Raw genomic sequence first — 26,367 nt, forward strand, 5'->3', positions numbered from 1 at the left:
GGTTGCCTAAATGGTTGCATCGTCCCTGACCCTCCCCCCCCAGCTAGACTTTTCTACACCCACAGACAAACCCACCCACCTGGTCACAATATCCAGTGGATCCCCTCACCCACACAGTGCTAGTTTCTGTACAGACTCCATTATGCCTTGTTTTGAGTGTGGCCTCTTAACAGACTCTTCCAATTATCTTACATGAAGAGCATGTTTGCATCAGTTCCAATGAGGTTTGAACTCAACCCATAACAAGGTTTAACCCAATGTATAATAGTACAGAGGAGCGGCACATGAAAGGTAATTCGCTTCTGCTTCTCCAAGAGGAACTAGGAAGGATTTGCAGTCATTTTCCAGAGGGTGGGACCCCCTTTTTATTCTTAAGTTCATTTCCCCTTTAGCAGCAACACTATGGCCATTTCTTCATCATGGAAGGGCCCTGACCCCATTTCTTCCAAAGTCACTCATGCCAGAGCTGGATCGTTGTGCAAAAAAGGTAGATTGGTGGATGAGCACAGCCATTGTTCTGCCCTGCTTTTCTTCCCCACTCTCTCATGTAGCTCTCCCCTAAATTGTCCTCCAGAGAAGCTGGCCAGGAGATAGGTGTGACTAGCCTCCCCTCCCCCATGTGGCTGCTGTACTTTACTGCAGCACTCTCTGAGTGGCCAAAGGGGAGCACCAACTCCAAGGATATCCCCCACAATTATGTAAGCTATCCAAACTGACAGATGGGCTATCACATTTTTTTTCCTTTTGCTATCCAACCAGACTACCCTGTGATAAATCATCCTCTTCATCCTTGACTTCCCTTGGTAGAATCTGGGTTGAAATCTTGAATTATGCCTTTTGGTTTGGTCCCAGTCTAGACTCACAGATGGGTCACCCTATACAACACAAGTCATAACATATGGTACACTGTTCAGGAAGGACCTCTAGGACTAGAACAATTAAGGATCATTGGCAGGGCCCAGAACTGGGATACCAGAGGATGCACAGGTTAGAGTTAAAGTGTGTTGTCAATGTTGCATAGGGACCGAGTTCTAGACACCAGAGGATGATACAAATTAGGATCCAGGTGCATTGACAGAGCATCTCAGGAGTGGGATAGTCGTGAGTGCTATGGATTGGCCTTGGCTGAACTGTGTGTGAAAAAGGGTAGAACAACTCCAGCAAACAGTCTCTCATTTAGCCAGTGCTTTATATCTCTGGCTTTCATGAGCACTACAATTCTCATCCACATTCTGAGGAGGAAAGGTAGAAGAGATAAAAATCAAAGTTGAGTATGTGCAATTTCTAAAAGTTTGCTGCCTGCAATCACAGTACCTAGATCATGAATATCTATATTACTAAATGTCATATACAATTTCAAGTTGGAATGTTGTGGAACTTTGAAGCCACTCATCTTTAAAAAAAAATACAATAGAGCAGGTTTCATTGCGGTAACCATTTCATTTGCTGTTCATTTTTCCTGGTGGTAACAGCACATACAGAAAATAAATATCATTTCACTCTATTGCTGAGAATAAAATGTTTGGTTGCAAACAGTTCACTGACTTGTGATTGGAAAAAAAAATACTACCAAGAAACAACAGATATGGAAAAAATAGAAATTTATTTTCTTGCCAGTGTGATTTTTCCCTGAATATGTCTTTAGTTTTCTCTTCCCTGATGCCAAGAATTGAATGTGGGAAGGTCGTCCTGTTACAGCTACAAAGGTTTCCGTGCTACATGTCTGCTATCATTTCACTTTGAGACTCTGTAATGACCAAATAAAGACTGGGTATTAAATGCTCATAAGGTAAATTTATCTTCAGTTGCCAGCAACATTCAGTAGGCAGACTAGACTGTATGAAATACAGTAGAACCTGAGAGTTCTGAACACCAAAGTTACGACTGACCAGGCAACCACACACCTCATTTGGAACTGGCAATACACAATCAGGCATCAGGAGCAACCAAAAAAAAAGAAAGAAACAAACAAAGAAAAAAACAAATACAGTACAGTATTATGTTAAACATAAACTACTAAAAAAATAAAAGGAAAGCAGCATTTTTCTTCTGCCTAGTTAAGTTTCAAAGCTGTATTAAGTCAGTGTTCCATTGTAAACTTTTGAAAGAACCACCACAATGTCTTGTTCAGAGTTATGAAAGTTTCAGAGTTACGAACAACCTCCATTTCCGAGGTGTTTGTAACTCTGAGGTTCTACTGTATAAATTAAAGGTTTTAATATTTTTTATTTTGAGAGGTATTAGAATATCGACTCTGCTTAATTAATCTAAAAATAATGAGTAAAATGTAAGCAAACCTTGCTATGTATTTTTCTGGTAAAAGTTAAACTGGCTGCAGTGATGTTTCAGGAAGTGCTGGGTGTCAAGGCTAGGAGAATGAGTCCTGTTTCTTAGTATTATGCAGGGCACCAAGCAGTCAAGATTTCTGGGTTGTTATGTGATCTTTGGGAGCCCATAATCTGTCCTCTACTTCTCCATCTAAAATAGGTGTTTTGAGGCTTAATACTATGTCCAGTTCTGTTGTTCACTCTTTAAAAAAATATGCTGACAAATTGGAGAGAGTTCAGAAAAGAGCTACAAGGATGTTAGAAGCCTGGAAAACCTGTTTTACAGTGAGACTAAAGAAGCTCAATCAATTTAGCTTAACAAAGAGATGGTTAAGAGGTAACTTGTCTTTAAGAGGCTACATGGGGAGAAGGTTTCTGAAAGTAGAGGACTCTTAAATCTACCAGACAACGGTAAATACTGAGATGCAATGACTGGAAACTGTAGCTAGGCAAATCAGACTAGTAGTAATTTTTAACAGTGAAGGTAATTAACAATGGGAACAACTTACCTAGGGAAATGGTTTATTCTCCATCACTTGAAATCTTTAAAACAAGGCCAGATGTTTTTCTAAAAGGGCTGTTCTAGCTTAACTAGTAGGGATGGGCTTGATGCAGGAATCACTGGGTGAAATTCTGTGGCCTGTGTTATGCAGGAGGTCAGATTAGATGATCAGAATGGTTCCTTCTGGCCTTAAGATCTACTAATGTTTGGAGAGTCTGGAGATCTTCACATAAAAGGTTTATTAGTTATTATATTTCAGGGAAGAGCACACAAGATAATAGGAAAATTGCACAGCAAGACACAACAGTGTTAAATCTCTCACTTGCTAGCATGGTAACTGTGAGATTGTGTCTGTGCTATAGTTTTTAAACGTGCACAAGTCTCAGTGCTGGGCAGTAGGGCGGACAATAAAGAGCTCTCCCAGAGCAGTTTTTAGCACTCTGTCTAATTGCTTCTCATGCGTATCCTTCACAAATACTTAGTAACAGGCTGTTGCAGTGATGCAGCAACAGCAAATCCCAATATAGTTAATTATGTAAAGCACTTTGAAGATGAATAGCATTGTATAAGTGCCAGGCTTTTGTTTGTTTGGTTTGTTTTTTCGTTCAAGAATAATTATTGCCTTCCTTTCCTAATCAGTAGAGTGTAATCACCTATGGGGGAATTAGGAGTATATAGGGGACTATTGTATGAGAGATCCTGGCTCCGGCATTATGTTTGTATTCCTGTTCCTTAGTGGTTATTGACAGAAAAGCCAGCAGAACTAATCAAAGTGCCATATGGGAGACCGGTTCTCAGCACGCCTTTCTCTAGTGGACCCAATAGAGATCAGTCATTGGTTGGGCAATGGGCCATGCACATACATAGATGGAGAACAGCATCCTCAGGGGGAAAAACCATATGAGCAATAGCAAGAGCCTTAATGGAGTTTATCTTCTATCTCTACTCTCTCCACCCCCACAGTCCCCATCTTTGTGAAAACACCACGCTTAGCTTGCATAGAAGGATGGCCTTGTGGTTAAGGCTCTGGACTGGGGACCCTAGCAATTGTGGCCCTGCCACAGTTCATTTCTCCCTCCCTTTGTCTGTTTAGGGACGGGATGGTCACTTAGTAGGAGTTTGTACAGCACCTAGCACAATGAGACCCCCAAACTCAGTTTGGGCCTCTCTATCATCCTGTATAGCTCTATACTCTCTATCCTACTTCACAGGAGGAAAAACAATTTAGCCAGAAACAGAATCACATCCAGCAGCTGGTGATCTGGAGTCCCTGACTGATCCCCTATTGGAGAGGAATTTCATCAGGCAATGAAGATAGTATAGATGAAGTCACCCCTGAAGGGTGATTTTGTTTCTTTCTCAAGTGTGAAAATCCTTAGCACTCTTCACATAAATCATCGAGTTCTTTCTTCAGTGTAGGGAGGAAAAACCCTAGAAAATGTGATGACATTTCTAAGCAGGATAGATAGTGATACTGTTTGTGCCATGGTCATTTTGAGTACTTACCCTGTAATAAAGAAACATGGTGTTTCGGGTGGGAACCTCGGCAACTCAGATGGATGTGTTAAATATGCACATAAATGGCCAGATTTTAGATATTAACAAACACAGGATAGAGACCCCCAAAATGTGGAATTTATCGGGTTATATTTTTAACTATGAATGACATCACTTGGTGCCAAGCAATGGCCAATCCCACCTCTAGGGTGAGATGTTAGGTCATTTACTCTTATTCAGTCCTTGACTGCTCTGTTCAGATTGCCAATGAAGAGATCAGCTTTGGCAATTCCTCTTGTGATGTAGAGACACATCCACTGGCACCAGGACAGAGAACATATACCTGGAATCTACCTGGATTGCAGTAAGGCATTTGATACAGTTCAACATGGGAAATTATTAGTTCAATTGGAGAAGATGGGGATTAGTATGAGAACTGAAAGGTGAGTAAGGAACTGGTTAGAGAGGAAACTATAATGGGTTATACTGAAAGGTGAACTGTCAGGCTGGAGGAAGGTTTCTAGTGGAGTTCCACAGGGATCAGTCTTGGGACCGATCTTATTTAACATTTTTATTAATGACCTTGGCACAAAAAGTAAAATTTGTGGCTGGAACAAAGTTGGTGGCATTGCCAATATGGAGGAGGACTGGAATATCATACAAGAAGATCTGGACGATATTGAAAACCAGAGTAATAGAAATGGGATGAAATTTAATAGCACAAAGTGCAAGGTCATGCACTTAGGGATTAATAACAAGAATTTTTGCTATAAGCTGGGGACTTATCAGTTGGAAGTGACAGAGGAGGAGAAAGACCTAGGTGTACTGGTTGACCACAGGATGACTATGAGATGCCAATGTGATGCGGCTGTGAAAAAGGCTAATGCAATCCTAGGATGCATCAGGCAAGGTATTTCCAGTAGAGACAGGAAAGTGTTAGTACCACGGAAGAAGAGGAGTTAAGTTAAGCACCAATGTGGACATGAGAACAAATGGATATAAATTTACCATCAACAAGTTTAGGCTTGAAATTAGACAAAGGTTTCTAAGCATCAGAGGAGTGCAGCTCTGGAACAGCCTTCCCAGGGGAGCAGTGGGGGCAAAAAGCCTAATTGGCTTCAAGACTGAGCTTGATAAGTTTATGGAGGGGATGGTATGAAGAGACTGGCTATAATGACATGTAGCTGATCTGTGACTGCTAGCAGCAAATGTCTCCTGATGAGACACTAGATGGGGAGGGCTCTGAGTTACTATAGATACTTCTTTCTCAGGTGTCTGGCTGGTGGGCCTTGCCCACGTGTTCAGGATCTAACCGATCACCATATTTGGGGTTAAGAAGGAATTTTCCCCCAGGTCAGACTGGCAGAGACCCTGGGGTTTTTTCATTTTCCTCTGAAGGATGGGTCACTTGTAGGTTTAAATTAGTATAAATGGTGGATTAACTGTAACTTGAAGTCTTTAAACCATGGTTTGAGGACTGCAGTAACTCAGCCAGAGGTTATGGATCTATTACAGGAGTGATGGGTGAGGTTATATGGCCTGCAAAGAGCAGGGAAGGACTTACATATTAGGACTTGGTGCACTACATAGATTTATATAGTTATTTGAATAAACATGACTTAAATCCCAGTAATTTAGGACTCAAGTCTGAGCTGAGGTCAGTGGAGTTACAGGTGCAAAACCATCAGGCAATGAGAATTGGGAATTAATTTTTAAAATATAGTTTTATACCCAACATCTTTGTGATCAAGATCTGAGCACGTTTGTTTGACCACCTTGTAAATAATTAGGTAAAGTATTTGAGAAATATGTGGAAAAAAGCAGGACGACCCAAGTTCTGCTCAGTTTTACTTGTGTACATCCAAAGTAATACCATTCATTTCAATTTACACCAGTGTACTCAGACAGCATTTGAGTCTTATGTATTTTTTTCCCATGTGATTGAGCCCAGTTTAGATTCAAAACTAACTTCTGGATACTGCCACGGTAATCTGGACCATCCATCAAACATCATGATTTAATAAGTAATGCTAATTTCTCAAAGATCAAAACCATACTGCTGCCATTGTGTAGTTATCCAGGCTATGAAGCGTCACTGTTGCCAAACACTGTCTCTGCCACAAGAACAGAATATGCTGTTGCTTAAGATCTGCTGAGACCGGGTCCCAGGGCCTGGGCTTCTTCACTTGTATTCATAAGGCCGTATACCAACCTGGATGACTTCAATGAGTATTCAGCACAGAGACCACAAGCAGACTATAGCTTGCATAAAGGATCTTTCAAAATTTGCCCTAACTACTAGTGGAGCGAGTAAAACAGATACAGGGCAAGTGACAGCCCCAGGCAATAAATACACAAGCTGGAGTGTAACCCTTTCTTTTTCATTGCAGTAAGATAGAAGCCTTGTGCACAGCGTTAAGTATGAACACTAGATATCCCATGCTAGGGTTAATTGCTTGTTAACAAAGAAACAAAGCTATCTGGGAGCAGTGTTGCATCCCATAAACACAGCACAGAAACTTCAGTGCTTTTTAATGCTTGTTGGTTGGCAAAGCTCTCTCCAACAACACACCCTCCAGATATACTGTTGGTCAGCCTCATACTGTCTGGAGTTGCAGGCTGCTGATTAAACATTTGGGAACCTTCCTCCAGCGCACCAGATGGGTAATCAATACGGGAGTATGATTGGTGACTCTTTTACAAAGGAGAAAAATAAAGTGTTGTGACGTTTTGGGAGATAGAGCCTCCCACATGAAGAAAATCTGTTTGGGGTTTGTTTTTTTAAGTGAAACAAAGTAACAGCAGAAAACATCAATATTCCTAGAGATGCTCATCACCAGGGACTTAGTGAATAGCTGCCTAGAAGCTAGTTTTGTTTGATTTCTTTTCTAACCCTATATTCTGTCAAACTATTGGACTATATTTTCTAAAAGGGAAAAGTGACATTGGTGCCCAACTTGAGACCCTGTAAAGGGGCCTTATATCCAGAGGGAGGGTGATTAGTGCTTTCTGAAAATTATCTTCCTTATCTCAAGCTGGGCACCTAAAAGGCATTAGTCACTTCTGAAAATGTAGGTGTATTGTTTACTTCTCTTTGACAAAGTCATGGCAACTAGAGGCACAACAAACCAATCAGCCCATCTTGCCTAACCCTGTTACTGGGGAAATGAAGGGGACAATACAGGACTTTAAATGCGAACTGCAAAGAATGAAGTGGGTTTGTGCCTGTAGCTTACTTTTCCACTATCAAGTGTCATGGCCTCGATTGCTCCTTGCTGGTTTTGCACCTGCCAAGGCAAATGCTTTACCCCTTCTAGGGTAAAAGAAAATCCAAATAAACAATGGCTCCAAGCTGTTCTCTGCAGACTTTTTTTCTCAAGGGTCTAAGCTACCTCTTCAGCACCCCAATACAGGGGAGTTTCCACTCACCCCTCTCTCAGAACCTCTGGCTGTGGGCTACAAAACAGTGGTTGCACTCAAAGGTCATATAACACACTTTCTGTTTTCCCTTGGCCCATAACCTCTTCCTTCATTCTGCTGGTCCCTTAGCTTCCTTCCTAGAACTTGGCTATTTTTGGTTCTCTAGCTAATTAGCTGATGTGTTTAAAGAGTTCTGAAAATGTAACATTCCTGCTCACGATTGGTGGGAACTAATGTTTGTATATCCATGCAAGGTATTTTGATTCATCGGCACTCAAGTGCCAAAACAAGTACTGAGTCTACGCCTATAAGAGTAGCACGGGAGGTGATGGATGGGAGATAAATGCCAGTGAGCCTTAGCCCATTTCATGTGATGTGGGTGGTATTGGACCCAGCTTCCAGAAGAGAAAGGTGGCTATAGAGCGAATCTCATGGATGAGCTATGTACATTTTCTGTATTTTCCTTCCCATTGCTGAAATGTAATGAAGCTTTCTCTTCAGTATCAGTTTATTCACTCTGAGTGATTGCTTCAGTGATGTCTCAAGTTTGTGCTCATGACGTCATTTAGTGTCTCAAACTACAATGTTACTGAATTGTTCCAGAAGAGCGGGGGGGAGGGAAAAAAGCTTTAATTGAGGAACAAAGACTTCGACAGTCAATCATTAGTAATGAACAACAGAGGAGGACAGTGTGGTGGTAACTCAAATCATGAGACTGTCTGCTACAGTGTTCAATACAAAACACAGTCCCTTCGCCACTTGGAGGGTGGCAGACAAGCATCTCAAGGTCATGACTCCTGGCAGTAAGGAGTAAAACAGCACGTTAGTCGCTCTCAGGCAGATTAATTCTTTTAGGCAAAGTGGGAATAATCCTGTTCCATGGCTGTGGTTACTGTGTCTCACCCCTTTCACTGTTCTGGCACTACAAATGTTTGGTTTTGCTTAGTGGTTCTTCCATCCAAGCTGCTCATGAGACAACACTCTTAAACTGCCAGGGAGACATGCAAGGGAAGGCAGGAAAGAAAACTATAGATGCTTTATCTGAGCAAAGCAGGGAGACAGGAGTTTATTTCTTTACTGTCTAACAGGCCCTCCCCTCCCCGTTAGCCTAATCCCAATACACAGAGTGAGGCAGTTGGAATAAGAGAATGCTTGGGCCCTGCAAGAGGTGTGGAAAATTCTTCCATTTCCTCAAAATAAGTAAAAATGCAGCATTATGTAATGAATGACGTCTTTTGCTCATAAACCCCAGAGCACACTCACAATGTCATCCTTGCTTTTTCCTCCTCCAGTTCAGATGCTGTGGGGTCTCAAACTACACCGACTGGTTTGAAGTGTACAATACTACACGGGTGCCAGACTCGTGCTGCTTGGAATTCAGCGAGAATTGTGGACTCCACTCGCCGGGGACCTGGTGGAAAGCTGTGAGTATTTCTCTCAGTCAGCTGCCAGGGTAGTTACCTAAGGCTTGTTTTAATTCAACCGACATAAGGGAGGTATGGGGGATGGCCACCAATAGGTCTACAGGAGGCAAAGGTGGACTGGAGACATTAAAACTTGATCATCATAAAATGGCCTCACAGAGCTGCCAAGGGCCATTATTTCATCTTGTACCATGCAGTGAAGCCAGCACCTTGAATAGTTTTCCAGAGGGCTGAGGCTTCTTCCCTCCCAAGAGACAGCACTGGGCTCTGGCAGTCACATGCATCTCTCTGGACACATGGCTACTGCTGACAATGAGCTCATTGTTATGCTTATAAGAAGCACACGGAATCTTTTTAAAAAAGGGGATAAGGCAATATGCCGCGTTTATTGAGAGTACAATTTAAGCATTAAAATCAGCATCTGCAGCTCCGATGTTGATGCAGAATGAACCCAAAGTCCCATGGCAATACACCCTTCTTTTATAGCAATAAGTTCCCATACAAGTCTCTGGACCTTGCTGTGTCACACTGGAGCTGTCAATCACGAGGTATTCAAGGTTGCTCTTAATTAGCATTATTTTGAGTTGTTACTGGGAGGATCCACAGCTGTTTCTTATCTGTCCCTTTGGCTCAACTCCTTATCTCGTCCTTGGGGTGTATGCCTCTGCTTTAATCTGCCATCCTGATGATTGATAATAAATGACCATCTGGCCCAGTTGTCCTTTCTCAGTTAATTACCATACATTCCTCACTCACACCAAACAGTAAATAAGGCAATTACAGCCATAAAACTTCTATCCTTCTAAGAACAAATGTTAACACAATCTGCAAAAAATAAACGCAGAACAATTTCTTCTTACTAATTCAAAGCTATAATTTCTTCTTACTAATTCAAAGCTAGCAAAATGGAGTATACGGCAAAATGCAGTACAATTTTACTTGAGACAATTTCTTCCCATTAGGCTTTTGGCCTACATCATGAGCAGAGGAGTTCCGACTGACTAGGAAAGAGACAGTGCCTTTCAGTTTACTGTTGCATCTGTAGGGTGCAGCCAAACACATACCCTCATGATTATCAGAGGTCCTGATGTGGAACCAAGTAGCAACAGGTTGGAGTGGCACAGACATTCACCAGGCACTAGCTCTGTGTAACCCTGCAGAGTTCAATTCCTGACAGGGAGCTTGATCCAAGTCCCACTGAAGCCTTTCTACTGACTTCAGTGGTCTTTGAATCAGGCCTAGCATTTGTGAGCTCAACGCTGGAATTTATTCTCAGAGCTCAGAAACGAATAAACCCTGCAGTTTGCTTTTATCAGACTCAAGCCTCCAGAGGTAGGCCCCTCCCCCAAATCCTCACCCAACTCTTCCCTGAGCCAGTAGCCAGACACCCTACCCATCTCCTAAATGAATCCTAGGACCCTCCTTTTATACCATAGATAGCTGTAGGGGAGGTCTTGGGGCCAGGGCAGCTACTGAGGTGGAATAAGGGAGTTTTGCTGCTTTCCAATTGAAGCAAAAAATAAATTCAATTCTCAGCCTGATTTCAGTGACACTTCACAAGCATGGACTGAAATTTCTAAACAGAGGCTGGACTCCAACCAAAGCTGGTTTGGTTCTAATCAACACGTCTCCCAGCTCTACTGTACAGTCTCCAATTACCTTTACATAACACTTTGGATAAAGAAACAAACAGCTTTTCTTGTTCTTGAATATGGGGATGAGAGCCGGCGAGCAGGGCCAAACCCCTAGTCACTGCTGTAGATTAATACCTTTTTCCTTATACATATTGTGAAAGCAACACAGACTAGATGTTTAACAACTACACAGTCCATCAGCTGGGGCTGGGCGTGGCACGAAGGAAGCAAACCAGCCACTTCAGTGAATGTGCGTAAGGCCTTAGCACTCTCCTATTTGTAAGTCAGCTGCACACGCTAAATCCCTTTCTGTGCCACGTGAATGGCCACAAGAACATAAGAACAGCCATACCAGGTCAGACCAAAGGTCCATCTAGCCCAGTATCCTATCTACCGACAGTGGCCAATGCCAGGTGCCCCAGAGGGAGTGGACCTAACAGGCAATGATCAAGTGATCTCTCTCCTGCCATCCATCTCCATCCTCTGACAAACAGAGACTAGGGACACCATTCCTTACCCAGCCTGGCTAATAGCCATTAATGGACTTAACCACCATGAATTTATCCAGTTGTCTTTTAAACGCTGTTATAGTCCTAGCCTTCACAGCCTCCTCAGGTAAGGAGTTCCACAAGTTGACTGTGTGCTGCGTGACGAAGAACTTCCTTGTATTTGTTTTAAACCTGCTGCCTATTAATTTCATTTGGTGACCCCTAGTTCTTGTATTATGGGAATAAGTAAATAACTTTTCCTTATCCACTTTCTCTACATCACTCATGATTTTATATACCTCTATCATATCCCCCCTTAGTCTCCTCTTTTCCAAGCTGAAGAGTCCTAGCCTCTTTAATCTCTCCTCATATGGGACCCGTTCCAAACCCCAATCATTTTAGTTGCCCTTTTCTAGTGCCAGTATATCTTTTTTGAGATGAGGAGACCACATCTGTATGCAGTATTCGAGATTTGGGCGGACCATTGATTTATATAAGGGCAATAATATATTCTCAGTCTTATTCTCTATCCCCTTTTTAATGATTCCTAACATCCTGTTTGCTTTTTTGATCGTCTCTGTACACTGCGTGGACATCTTCAGAGAACTATCCACGATGACTCCAAGATTTTTTTCCTGACATGTTGTAGCTAAATTAGCCCCCATCATGTTGTATGTATAGTTGGCGTTATTTTTTCCAATGTGCATTACTTTACATTTATCCACATTAAATTTCATTTGCCATTTTGTTGCCCAATCACTGAGATCTTTTTGAAGTTCGTCACAGTCTGCTTTGGTCTTAACTATCTTGAGCAGTTTAGTATCATCTGCAAACTTTGCCACCTCACTCTTTACTCCTTTCTCCAGATCATTTATGAATAAGTTGAGTAGGATTGGTCCAAGGACTGACCCTTGGGGAACACCACTAGTTACCCCTCTCCATTCTGAGAATTTACCATTAATTCCTACCCTTTGTTCCCTGTCTTTTAATCAGTTCTCAATCCATGAAAGGACCTTCCCTTTTATCCCATGGCAGCTTAATTTACGTAAGAGCCTTTGGTGCGGGACCTTGTCAAAGGCTTTCTGGAAATCTAAGTACACTATGTCCACTGTATCCCCCTTGTCCACATGTTTGTTGACTCCTTCAAAGAACTCTAATAGATTAGTAAGACACAATTTCCCTTTACAGAAACCATGTTGACTATTGCTCAACAGTTTGTTTTTCTATGTGTCTGACAATTTTATTCTTAACTATTGTTTCGACTAATTTGCCCGGTATTTTGACTAATTTGCCATCTGGGGGCTTGGTGGAGAGCGCACCACGCAGTGGTTGAGGAGGCTAAAGGGAATGCAGGCATCAGGGGAATGTTTTCATAGGAAGCACTTGTTGTGGAGAATTCAGGCAGAGTTCATGAACTCCACTGGTCAAGCACCTCCTCTTGAAAAGCCAGCCCTGATAATAAACAATTTCATCAGCTGCAGCCCTCTTCTTAGGGTGGAGTTTTCAAAAACACTTAATGCAATGGGGGTTGTGCTCCTAAGTAACTTTCAGTGTGACTTATGTTCACCAGTTACTTTGGCAATGTTGAAAATCCCACCCAGGCCAGACTCTCAGGAGCCTGCAATCCTGCTCCTGGCTGTCCACAAATTCCTGGGGGGTTGCTTAGTGACAACTGATGGCAGCAGGCTGGGGGGTGAGGGCGGGAGTTCTATATCAGGCTAAGGAGGAAAGGGAGATTCATGACCACTTATGTGAGCTTGGTGGGTGGTTGCCACTATTCTAAAGCTCCCCATGTAATTTATGCCATGCTGCATAGCAAGAGGGGCTGTGACCATGCGTGAGGAGTAGGAAGAATAGATAGGAAAGGTCCTTCCAAACCCTTCCCCAAACCAAAATGTTCAGCCTGGGCAAATATTCTAATGGCAGGGAAAAGGTCTATGAAGAATTAAATATTTGTGGCCTCAGACTTTCACAAATTTTTTAAACTATAATGAGCCAGAAAAAAAACTCATTTTTAATACAGGCTATTCCCAGCATTTGCTCAATAGTCACATGGAACTGTACTGCATGTTTGACCTCTAAAGGGATGGATACATCTTACTATGGTGCAACTAGAGCTCTTAAAGGGCTGGGCCAGTAACATCAGAACATGGTCTACATTGCAGAGGATGTGAGGGAGATTCCCAACCTGAGTCATTCATTTTAGGTGACCGATCTGAGGAACTGTCCCAGATTGAGGTGTCAGTAAAGGAAGTATGGGAACAAATTGATAAATTGAACGGCAATAAGTCACCACCACCAGATGGTATTCACCCAAGAGTTCTGAAGGAGCTCAAATATGAAATTGCAGAACTAAATGTGGTATGTAACCTGTTGCTTAAATCAGCATCTATATCAGATTACTGGAGGATAGCTAAAGTAAAGCTGATTTTTAAAAAGGACTCCAGAAGGGATCCTGGCAATTACAGGCTGGTAAGCCTAACTTCAGTACCAGGCAAGCTGGTTGAAACTATAGAAAAGAACAGAATTATCAGACATATAGATGAACACAATATGTTGGGGAAGAGTCAACGCAGCTTTCGTAAAGGGAAATCATTCCTCACAATCTATTATAATTCTTTGAGGGGGTCGACATGCTTGTGGACAAGGGTGATCTGGTTGATATAGTGCACGTGAACTTTCAGAAAGCCTTTGACAAAGTCCCACACCAAAGGCTCATAAGCAAAATAAGCAGCCATGGGATAAGAGGGAAGGTCCTCTCATGGATCAGTAACTGGTTAAAAGATGGGAAACAAAGGCTCGGAATAAGATAATAAGATGGAAAATATAATGCCTATGCCCCTATATAAATCCATGGTATGCCCACACCTTGAATATTGCATGCTGTTCTGGTCGCCCATCTCAAAAAAGGTATATTAGAATTGGAAAAGAATGGTAATGAAAATGATTAATAGTATGGAACAACTTCCATTTGAGGAGAGATTAAAAAAATTGGGACTGTTCAGCTTAGAAAAGAGACAACTAAGGGGGGATAGGATAGAGGTCTATAACATCATGAATCAGGTGGAGAAAGTGAACAGAAGTATTATTTATGCCTTCACGCAACACAAGAACCAATTAAATTAATAGGGAGCAGGTTTTAAATTAACATAAGGAAGTATTTCCCACAATGCACAGTCAACCTGTGGAACTCCTTGCCAGGGGGTGTTGTGCAAGCCAAAAGCATAACTTGGTTAAAAAAAAAAAAGAGTTACATAGGTTTATGGAGGATAGGTCCATCAATGGCTATAAGCCGAGATGGTCAGCAATTCAACGCCATGTTCCTAACTCTCTGTCCGGTCCCAGCTTCTGGCAAACAATGAGATGGATCACTTGATAATTGCCCTTTCTTTTTATTCCCTCTGAAGCGTCTGGCATCGGTCACTGTCAGAATGGGCTAGATGGACCATTGGTCTGACCCAGTCTGATCATTTGTATGTTATGTTCTTAAGTGTGCTCCATGCCTAGTAATTAAACTGGGAAGAAAATAATCGAGGAACTTCTGTAATGCAAACCTAAGTTATGCAGAATGGTAAAGGGTGGATACATATTGTAAAGCAGGTGGCACAACACAACAGCTCTTACTAGAGACTCTGATTAACTGTTTTCTTTATAGTATGTTATTTCAACCTTTTCACGTATTTCCATGGTCTAGGAAAACAGTAAAATTGATTTCAGAATTACAAAATGTTGATACTTAGCTCTTACAGGGCAAAAGAGCATGCCAGAAACCAGCACCTGCTCACTTTTAGTATGGGACTTGTATCTTTTGGAGCAGCAGCACCTTATGCCCACTGCCCATCCCATATGGCCTTTTGGATGCACATCCTTCTATGTCATTAAAAATCAATGTTACATTGGAAAGTCTCAAGCCAGGAAGTCATTGTGTTAGTTACAATGCTGAAAAGACAATTCTAGCTACCCAGCAGCTCAGTTTGACCTGTCTCATTCCTATATGTGCCTTCACGTTCCCAGTGGACTAGAGGCTTATGCTTGTGTCTAATACAATACTCTCTGTTTCCTAGCCTTGTTATGAGACAGTGAAAATATGGCTCCAGGAAAACCTGCTAGCAGTGGGGATCTTTGCCCTGTGCACAGCTTTGGTTCAGGTAGGCTCTTATTCCAATTTCTTATTGCCTGAGTGATTGCAGTTGGATTACAAATTATTGAAACAAACTGGTTTCTACATTATTTCTTCCCAGCCTGTTTTTAACAATTTCCAAAATATTCTATTAAATCTTCCTTGGATTTTTAATGTAACCAAAATATCAGAGGGAAACTGCAATAATAAAAACTACATACAGTATATATTACCATGAATAACTACACACACGCCGTTTCCTTTTTTTAATGCCCTAAATGATTAGGATATGATTTATTTATTTACTTTTTGTCACTCAACATGGCCAGCAAAACGAGACAGGTCAGTTTCATCTTCCGGTTCTCCTGCCTTAGCGTAAGACTGGGTTTAGCTTGCAAAACCAGCAGGGGAATATTTATATTAAATTTTAACAAAGCACTTAAATGAAAGCCTCAATCTTGCATACACAATCATAGACTTGATTTTCTTTATGTGAGTATTCCCATTAACTTCAATAGCATTATGCACCTGAATAAAGTCAGGCATGTATTTCTTTCTTTACAGGTGCAGGGCCTATATTTGTACTTCAAGCATGGCTATGACCAGAAACACGGCTAAATATTAACCGCATGCTGATGCCTATGTCTACATATGCCTATGCTGCACTCAGAGGTATGACTGCAGCACATGTAGACATACCCAGTCTAGCTTTAATCCAGTTAACAGGAGTACCAATAGCAGCACAGGCTTCAGTGTGACCTGTCCAAGCCTGACCAGGACCATGGATACTTACTTTGGCTGGCTAGCCCACCCTAAAATCAGTGCTGCTGTGGCTTCACTGCTTTTGGTAATCGCGCTAGCTAGATTAAAGCTAGACTCTGACATACCTGTGACTGCAGCATAAACATACCCTTATTTTCTAGCAGTGACTTTCATATCTCATTCATACCCAGCTTACAAGTGGGAAGTATGATTACTCTACACCAACTGTGCAGTAACTCAATTAAGATGTGGTTTTATGCTTTGCATGCCTCCAGCAATAGAGAGTCTGGAATCAGAACTGGCTCATGGTGTTGCTGATGATGCATTAGGCAGAATTGCATACATCCAACACTTCCATAGTTTTCTACTAGTGCTGCAGTTTATGGCCCCGCTTTGGTAAAGCACATATTTGAGTTGGGAACTATAATAATGAGAAACTTACTTTCTTCTCCGATAGAGGTCAGTGAAGATGCTTAGGGAATGGGTATGTGCAGGGAAATAGTGTAGCAAACAGAGCTTGAGCCTCCCTATTTGGTCTATAGCCACACTTCAGAGGGTGGCTGTTGGGTACACATGCCACATTTAGGGAGTCTTTAAAAGATGTATTAGTTACACTGTTCATAAGCTCCTATCATCCCTCCCTAATAAACAGTGTTTACATGTAGAGCATTTAAAATCATATTGTATACATCTGACCAATTGTAATGACTTGTTTTCATTAGGAAAACAATTTTAGACAATTTTTGAAATGTTTACTGGAGGTTGTAGTGAAAATTATGAAATGCACAGAAAATACTTCAAGCCTGAAAAGCTTTTGCCAGGGTCTTCTCCCTTATCCCCACCCCCCCACACACCTGTTTGAACCTAATTATTGACTAAAGATCCAAAACCCACTGTGAGTTAATGAGACTCTCTCCATTGACTTCTGTGGGATTTGGATCAGGCTCTAATTGCTTGGCAACTTTTTTGGCTGGCACTTTTGAAGTGCAAGGAAGTGCACTTGTGCAAGGAAGTCATACACAAGTAACCCCTTAAAAAACAACATGTACCTAGTGCAGTAGGAGAATCTTCTGAATTGGTGCATGCCAGGGGTCTCAATAAACAAATGTGCACATTAACCCGCTCTATTGGAGACTGCCACATGCAGACATTCTCTGACACGCTGATCTGCTTTGAGTCAGGAAAAGGTCAGTGTGCTAATGAATAAAGCAGCTGCTTTAATAGCCAACAGAATTCCATTCCGTGGTATAAAAAGCCAGAGCAAAATCTGGAAGTTAGAGATCAAGAGCCATTTAACCTAAAAATGTCTGTGCCTGTGCTCAGATAAAACTACCAATATCATTGCTCAAAGGCTGTTTAAAAAAATAATCCTTGTAGGGAATTGCCATTTAACCAGACTATCGATTGATTTTAAAGTGGCCAAACTAATAATTTCAAAGAATATATATATATAAAGAACTGCTACATGATAAACATTTAACCCTGAGGAAGTGATTACAACTGAGCTTTGGCAGAAATAGCAGCAGCTACCCTTAGTTCTTTTATCTAAGTATTTTACAAATGAGGGTAAGGATCACGATTGCCATTTTACATATAGAAAAACTTAGGAAAAGAGATCCTGTGAGGTATTTAGGCACCTAATTCCCCTTGAAGTCAGTGGAAGTTAGGCACCTAAATACTTTTGAGGATACACACAGTAGGTCAATGGCAGAGCTGGGAATAGAAACCATTTCTCCTAACTCCCGAGGAAGGGCCACAGCCTCTTGATTAATCTCAGGCCTTTGGGAGCAGGTGCACTGTTGATGGAGCCTGCTTATTTTTTTGCAGAGATGGACCCTAATGATTGTCAGCACTCTTCCCTCCATGGCAGTGTTCATGAAATCACATAGCTTTGGAAAATAGGAAGAACGGCACTATCCTTAAGTTTGAGACAAAAACATTGTCTCCCATAATCATGGATACTGTGACAAATACAGCCCCACGGCTGTCTGGGTGGGTCGCTACTGTAAAGTAAAATACCTTTCAGCAACTGATGCCTCATTATTTCCTGGCAAATAAGGGCTGCGTTTATACCTGGCACCAGAACTGAGAGCAGGGCCCTTGTCTGTCCATGTCCTCCTGCTGGCACCCCTGAATGAGTGATGTAGATGGGAGCAGAGGAGTGAAGCAGAGCAGAACAGGAGCCTGTGATCACATAATTAAAGACTGTATCATAAGTCGTATGCATATAGGGGCAAAGTTATGTTGCACAAGTAACCTTAATTCTGGCATTTCCTAACTTTTCAGTGTTTGACTTTGCACCCTCAATAAGGTGGATCTAACCCTTTTTTGTAATACTATGTCTGTCAATTTAATTTTTGTTTGGTTTCTTTAGATTCTTGGACTGACCTTTGCAATGACCATGTATTGCCAGGTAGTCAAGGCAGACACCTACTGTGCATAGAAACCATCTCAAGCCTCTATGCTTCTCCTCAAAAGGACATAGGAGAAAGCTCCTTCATGTTCATTCATCTGATCTTTTTTCTATGTAAGATAAACTGTGTATAATCCTATATCTCTGAAGATTTTGTAAATCACCCTAGTTTATTGAGGGAGGAAAAAAGGGATGGGGGGAAAAAAAAGGCCAAGGGAAGATCAGTACTTGGATTGGCATAGGCAGGAGGAGGAAGTATTGTCGTTAAAAAAAAAAAGAATGCTCCAACATGACAGAAGAAAACAGTTCCCTTTGCATGGACTGTGGCAAGACTGAAGATTCTGCTTAAGAAGAGCTGGTCTGCAAACCAGTGCTAGCATGGTCGGCAGACACTGAAAAGAGCTCCAGGAATCCAGAAAGGTTTCCTTCCAGAATATATTATGGGCTGATGTGTGTGGAGGGGGGGAGAGGAGTGGAAAGTTAACTCTCCTTCAGTATTGAAAAAAGAAGGTGTGGAATAGCTAATATTGATGGAACTGTCATTTTACTACAGTTTGCTTTGTATGCAGCTAGTGTCACAGCAAGCCTCCAAACTGTCTCAAGATTTTTGCAGCCAGGCATGGGTCATCTTTAGAAGTGTTTTTAGTTTCATGTGCTCTGAAGTCCAGAGCTAATCAGGCTCTGAGTAATGAGATCTACCTGGTAAGGGAAAAAATTCTTAGTGGACATTGTGTCACTTATTGGTTCTATACCATTGCAAATTAATAAGAGTGTACATCTATAATATATTCATAGACACTTACCATTCTGAAGGGAGGTAAAATAACCCTGCATCTCGCCTCAGAAGATGGAAGCTTTCTACCCCATTTCACATTCCAAGTGAACAAATACTCAAAGGGAAATAATGGCGTATTATTTCTTGTAGGAGACACTATCACTATTACCTCTGGGGAAACAAGTAATTACTTTCAGCTGTATCTTCATTTCTGTAAACAACTTGTGAGTGGGCTTTCTCTGTCACTCTCCTATGGTTTTATTTTTTCCATTCCTGTTTCAAGTCAGTCTACCAGCAACTATCACTCATTTCTGCACTTAAAGAGCTGTCAGCTGTTTCTTCACTGAATGTCATTAATTTTCCCTGGGATAGTATCATCTGCAGATAGTATAGGGTTTGTCTTGTCAAAGAAACATGTGTTACACAGTGCTTAAGACTTGAGATGTTTTCCTGCTTAGAAATGCTAAACTACTTATTTACAACATCTAAGGAAAATGGTTCCCAGTGGGAACTGGAGTCAACTTTCAAGCTTTTTTCTCCCCCCCCCTTGTGCAGGCTCGCTCAGTAGCAACACCTGGCCCTGCTGGAATTTGCAAAAAAAGCATCAGTCACAACTCCTCATTGCAGGAAAACAGTTCTGTGTGTGTATGTTCCCACATTGTCATAATTGAAGAGAATGTGTGAATTGTGCTTTGAGGGAATTTTCATTGAATCGTAAGAAAACTTTTCATCCAGCAAACTTCTAAACTGAGGGTAGGCCCAATATAGCCTACAGTATTGTGCAATGTAGACATGCAGCCTTGAGTGACGGTGTCTGCTGGGCCATGCTCCATCTCAATCCTGGCAGCCAAGCCACGGGCAGTATCTATTCGAGAAAGGCTGCTATAACTATAGTGTTTTATGTGTGTTCTGTACCACCTTTACCCTTCTGCCATTAAGTGAGAAAACTGATTTAAATGAACCCTCTATTTAACTCTGTCAAATCCTGAGGTGGTGGTATAAGTCATTAGGCTTGGCAAAATTTTCAGAGAGCTGTAGCATCATAAACAGGGTTGCTGTGGTTGGAAGGAGGGAGCCTAACTGGGCCTTGTGGGAAGAACCATCCCTCCAGCCAAGAGAGGTGTGGGACCTACCCAAAGCAACCCCATGCTGCTCTGAGGGAAGGCTCTGCAGCAACCCTGAGCAGTGGCAATTGCAGTTGCTCGCCTTCTCCTCCTCTGACTTCCAAAGCCAAGTGTATGTAGCTTGGTTTAGGCATGTTGATTCTAAGCTACTAAATAGCCAAGGTGAGTGAAGTAATATCTTTGGTTGGCCCAACAAAAGATTTACCTCCCTCACCTTCTCTCTCTAAAGAACACATGTATTCATCCTTGAGTTACTACAGCTGGAGCAGAGTATCCAGACGCTTAATGGCTTAGTGCAGGTTCTTGCTGTAGTGTGGTTCACCCACGGGAGGAAGAGGCTTCCTTACCACTTTTCTAGTGGGCACTGACATCTATCAACATTAATGGGAGTTTCGCAAATGCAGAAGTCAAGAACCACTAAAGAGCTCCTGGGTATGTCACAAATCAGGCCTTTGTGGGCTGTTACCTGGCACAATGCAGAAAATCTTCCACATTTGAACAGGACTGAGACTAATTCTGTTCTTAAAGCACAGTTTTTGTTTGGAGTAGGTAGGGGAGAGGGAGGCAGGAATAGAGGAACACACCAAAGTCGAATTGTACAATTAGCATAAGTTCTTGCCCTGGCTCATTAGAACAGTTGTACTCACAGGCATTCCTGCTGACAGCTCTGGGTTCCATCTCTGAGGAGCGGAATAATGGAGTGAGGAATGCATTAACAAGACATTGATTTAAAAACGATAAGTGGACTGCTACAAATAGACTCATCTGTCATTAAAAATTATCATGCAGGCAGCAGTCCCAAGGGCTCAGCTGAAAACAATGCACCATCCTGTGGCAGAGCTGGATTGAAGGCTCTACAAAATGGTCTCAAGGGTAGGGAGTACAACCCATTCGTCATGTGAATCCCCTAGTTCACATGCAGAGCTCAGTGGAGACTGCAAGATTTTGGCCAAGTCCATTGAAGGAACGCACAGAGAAAAGGTAAAATGACTGAAGGCTAGAACACTCCTCCTGATTGTGCTTAAACCATTTGCCACAGTTTGTGCTGCTTTACAATTATGTAAACTGCCTCTGTTTTTTAGCCTCCTAGGAGATAAGGTGTCAAGGTGTCACACCAACTCTGAACTTTAGGGTACAGATGTGGGGACCTGCATGAGATAACCCCTAAGCTTATTTACCGGCTTAGATCTTGTAGCTGCCACCACCAAATAGTTTAAACAAACATTTATGGGAGAGTCATTTGGAAACTCTGTCTTCCCCCCAATATTTCCCCCGTCTTTATCTCTCTTTTCCTGGCAGGATTGGGACTGATTCACCTCCTACCAATTCCTGGTGAGCCCAGATCCAAAAAAACCTTTGGATCTTAAAACAAGGAAAAATTAATCAGGTTCTTAAAAGAAGACTTTTAATTAAAGAAAAAGGGTGAAAGGAATACCTCTGTGAGATTAGCATGCAAGCTACTCTCACAGACAACAGATTCAAAACACAGAGGATGTCCCTCTGGACAAAAATGTAGTTACGCAAAGAAACCCAATTTGATTCTCCCTCTATGCAAAAGAAAGTCACAAAAGACAATAAACATAATCTAATATATTCCTTCTCTAAACACTACTTTTAAGAAATGTTAGATGGTTGATTCCTGGATCCTTCACTCTGGCACAAAAGACTGATTTCCCTCCTCCCTCTTTGAAAACATCTTGTCCCCCCCCCCATTGGTTCCTCTGGTCAGGTGTCAGCTAGGCTATGTGAACTTCTTAACCCTTTACAGGTAAAAGAGGAATTAACCCTTAACTATCTGTTTATGACATAAGGTATAAGCATCTCTTTGAAAACCAAAGTAACTGGGGGTCTGTAAAGCCAGAAAGGCATTAACAGCAATGCAACAGGATGTTGTAATTTGTCTAATCTGTGTCTCCAGCACGGTGCCAGTGCAGCTATTGGTGAACTGGAGTCTGTATTCTATGTTATTGACTCTTTTCACATAGGCCACCAGACAGATGGTACAGAGCTTACAGACACTACCAACACAATCTGACTTCAAACCATTGCCCCATATTACAATCCACTTAAGCACCTCAGATTTTTTTAAAATGAGATATTCTGAGTAAGAGAACTGATTGGATGGTGTAGCTGTAACAAACAACACACCTTGTAAAAGACATTTCTTTAGTTCACATTTAACTTTAGACTGGTTCATTACAATCATCACATAGTACACCTGGCACATGTTAAAAGGCTCTGTCACCAGAGCAGCACAGAAGTCATTCCAATTGCTCTCCTAAATCAATGTTTTTATGAGTTAAGGGTTGGGTTGTTGTTTTTTTTAATAAAAAGGAGAATTTTTAAAATGTAAAACAGGACCAAAGCCAGGGAATCCAGAGTTAAGGTTTAGACTATGTCCCTAATTAAAAGAGTCAGGCCCTTTTTGATTGATTTCAATGTATGAGACCCAAATTTGGTCCTATTGAAGTTAGTGGGACCAGGATTTGGCTTTAAGTTTCTGTCTGCCATACTTTTAACTTTGCTGTCCTGTATCATAACTATTAAATATATTTATAATAAGGGTTTATTTTCCTGTAGCTGTCCATAGCAGCCATCTTTTATTAACTCTACACCCTGTAGCACAGACTCCATAAAATTCACTCCAGTTTCTGCTCTATATCTATCTGCCAAAAAACCCTGGACATGGTATTTCTTGATTCCCTTTGGACTTAGTAGTAATGGATAATAGTGAACTGCAATGATGTTGTATAAAAACATCAATTTGGCATCAGTAAATGTGGTTTCTACACAAAAGTCTCTAAAAAACAAATTAAAGATTGTGCAATTGAATATCTCCGGGGTTGTGACCCTTCCAACATTGCTAAATGTGACAGTGGTCCCAGCTCGATGGGAGTGGGCTACCAGCATGAGGCATACCTGATACCCTCACAGCTGTTCTATAAACATAGCGTGAGAGGAAGCGGGAACATGGCTGATCTTTAAACTAGTACTTTCGTTCACAAGGGTGGGTATTCATGAATTTTATACACTGTATATTAGATTGTTCACAGTAATGATATCGCCATGGAAAATTCTGTTTGGAGTTACATTGTGAGTTCAGTTTGAATATCATCTGTACAATATCCCATTGGACAGTTATTGGTTACTTGGATTTTGTCATTGCAACAGAAGGAATGATACAGTTTTGTGCACCATATAGAGGACAACATAATTTAAAATATACATTTTATTTTTTAAAAGTTATTAAATATTCTTTAAAGTTTACAGCTGAATGTCTTGTGTTCTTTATAATGTATATACAGATGTGTATATATGCACTAGAAACTGCATAGCATGCTTCCATTTTCTCATCTCCCATCGCCTGCCTTTAATTTTAATCTATTTTATCGTATCTATTTTTTGCATAAGCAGATTGCCAATTCCGCCAGGAAAGTGAACACCAATTTTCTTTGGTTAGGAGCAGATTATTTTATAGATTTCACAAACCAGTATCCCTTTAAAAAGATGACAGTAGGAATTCATGTCAGTGTACCTGTTTAATCATGGATACACAAATTGTTTTATTCTGCTTGATTTTTAAATTTAGCCAAACATGATTATGATGATCAATTTTGAAACAAAAGGGATTCTCATTTTTTTTTTTTTTTTGAGACAGCAGGAGGCTGTCAATAATGTTTGGTTATATGTTAAAATGAAACATGAATAAAAGGAATTGCCATGGCAAATCAAAAGAGAGGTCCATCTAATTGGGTATCCTGCCTGAGCCCATGACTACACTATGAATACTTTATCAGTATAGTATACCAGTATTCCTATATTGGTAAAGCACTCCCAGCAAGGACAACAATGCTTTTAATTTTTATTCCAACCCCGCCTCCTGCAAAACAAGCAATACCAGGAAAAGCAGAGTTTTGGCATGTCAATCAAATAGCACATCTCTTCACCCTCAATCCCCGACCGACACAGCTGTGCTGGCAGAAATCTGCAGTGTAGACATTGCCAGGGAGTGGATACAGCAAACTGTTTCAGAGGAAGATGCAAGAAACATAATGGAGAAGCCTGTCCTCATGGGACATTTCTAAGTGAAGCACAGGACCTGGTCCAAGAGGTGAATATAGCTGGACCGCTTGGTAATAGTGGCCACAATATAATTAAATTTAACATCCCTGTGACGGGGAAACAGCAGCCCAACACTGTAGCATTTAATTTCAGAAAGGCGACTACACAAAAATGAGGAAATTAGTTGAACAGAAATTAAAAGGTACAGTGCCAAAAGTGAAATCCCTGCAAGCTGCATGGAAACTTTTTAAAGACTCCATAATAGAGGCTCAACTTAAATGTATACCCCACATTAAAAAACATCGTAGAAGAACCAAAAATGTGTCACGGTGGCAAAACAACAATGTAAAAGCAGCAGTGAGAGACAAAAAGGCATTCTTTAAAAAGTGGAAGTTAAATCCTAGTGAGGAAAATAGAAAGGAGCATGAACTCTGGCAAATGATGTGTAAAACTATAATTTGGAAGGCCAAAAAAGAACTTGAAGAACAGCTAGCCAAAGACTCAAAAAGTAATAGCAACTTTTTTTTTTTTTTTTTTTTTTAAGTACATCAGAAGCAGGAAGTCTGCTAATCAACCAGTGGAGCCACTGGATGATTGAGATACTAAAGGAGCACTCAAGGACGATATGGCTATTGTGGAGAAACTAAATGAATTATTTGCATCCGTCTTCACAGCTGAGGATGTGAGAGAGATTCCCAAATCTGAGCCATTCTTTTTAGGTGACAAACCTGAGGAACTGTCCCAGATTGAGGTGTCATTAGAGGAGGTTTTGGAACAAATTGATAAACTAGACAATAAGAAGTTACTAGGACCAGATGGTATTCACCCAAGAGTTCTAAAGGAACTCAAATGTGAAATTTCAGAACTATGAACTGTAGTTTGTAACCTATCATTTAAAACAGCTTCTGTACCAAATGAGAGGAGGATAGCTAATGACATGCCAATTTTTAAAAGGGTTCCCGAGGTGATCTCAGCAATTACAGGACAGTAAGCCTGACTTCAGTACCAGGCAAACTGGTTGAAACTATAGTAAAGAACAAAATAGTCAGACACATAGATGAACATAATTTTGGGGGGAAGAGTCAACATGGTTTTGGAAAGGGAAATCATGCCTCACCAATCTACTAGAATTCTTTGAGGGGCTCAACAAGCACGTGGACAAGGGGGATCCCAGGGAGATAGTGTACTTGGATTTTCAGAAAGCCTTTGACAAGGTCCCTCACCAAAGGCTCTTAAGCCAAGTAAGTTGTCATGGGATAAAAGGGAAGGTCCTCTCATGGATTGGTAACTGCTTAAAAGATACACTCAGCTCAAGTTTATGAGTAGCTTAAAAACTTGAGCTCAGCAGTTAGATTCCAAAAGAGGAAAGAGAAAAAAAAAAGAAAAGAAAAAAACAACAACAAAAAAAACAACAACTTAACTACCCAGTTTGGGAATCCATATTTTACAAGTGTAGTAAAGGACAGAAGAGTGCATGGTTACAAATCAAACCCTTCCATATTCTTTTGTTACTGATTTTCCAATTACTTTCTCTCAATTTACCAAGTTAGAACAAGCTAATACCTAGCATGCCATCTGAAAAATCAAAATGTGAGAAACTCTGCTTCATATCTCACACCATTAGTAAAATCCATGGAACCCAAACCTACTTGACAATATTTTTGAGGTAGAATAGTTATTACTTCTGTGGCCTGCCAGTGCTGAGAGATGATATTAGGGTAAATTTTCCAACAGGCCTCAACTCAGCCTTTAAAACTGCACCCAAAATTTGGGGACTGACAAACTGCAAGTAGATTTGGGTTCCATAGATTTTACTAGT

The 26,367-nt window shown here is 41.1% G+C and overlaps 1 protein-coding gene across 8 annotated transcripts in view; it reads left to right on the forward strand.

Moving 5' to 3' along the window:
* TSPAN4 (tetraspanin 4) overlaps positions 1-23,753 on the forward strand; it is a 712,007-nt gene extending 688,254 nt beyond the window's left edge. For all 8 annotated transcript variants that reach the window (XM_054025356.1, XM_054025357.1, XM_054025359.1 and 5 more), the window contains 3 exons: positions 9,039-9,170; positions 15,357-15,440; positions 18,549-23,753. In XM_054025356.1, coding sequence (XP_053881331.1) covers positions 9,039-9,170; positions 15,357-15,440; positions 18,549-18,617 — 285 coding nt within the window. In that variant the 3' untranslated portion in view covers positions 18,618-23,753. The remainder of the gene's footprint in view (positions 1-9,038; positions 9,171-15,356; positions 15,441-18,548) is intronic.
* The last annotated feature ends 2,614 nt before the right edge of the window (positions 23,754-26,367 follow it).

Source organism: Malaclemys terrapin, chromosome 4 (assembly GCF_027887155.1).
Source record: "Malaclemys terrapin pileata isolate rMalTer1 chromosome 4, rMalTer1.hap1, whole genome shotgun sequence".
NCBI lineage: Eukaryota > Metazoa > Chordata > Testudines > Emydidae > Malaclemys > Malaclemys terrapin.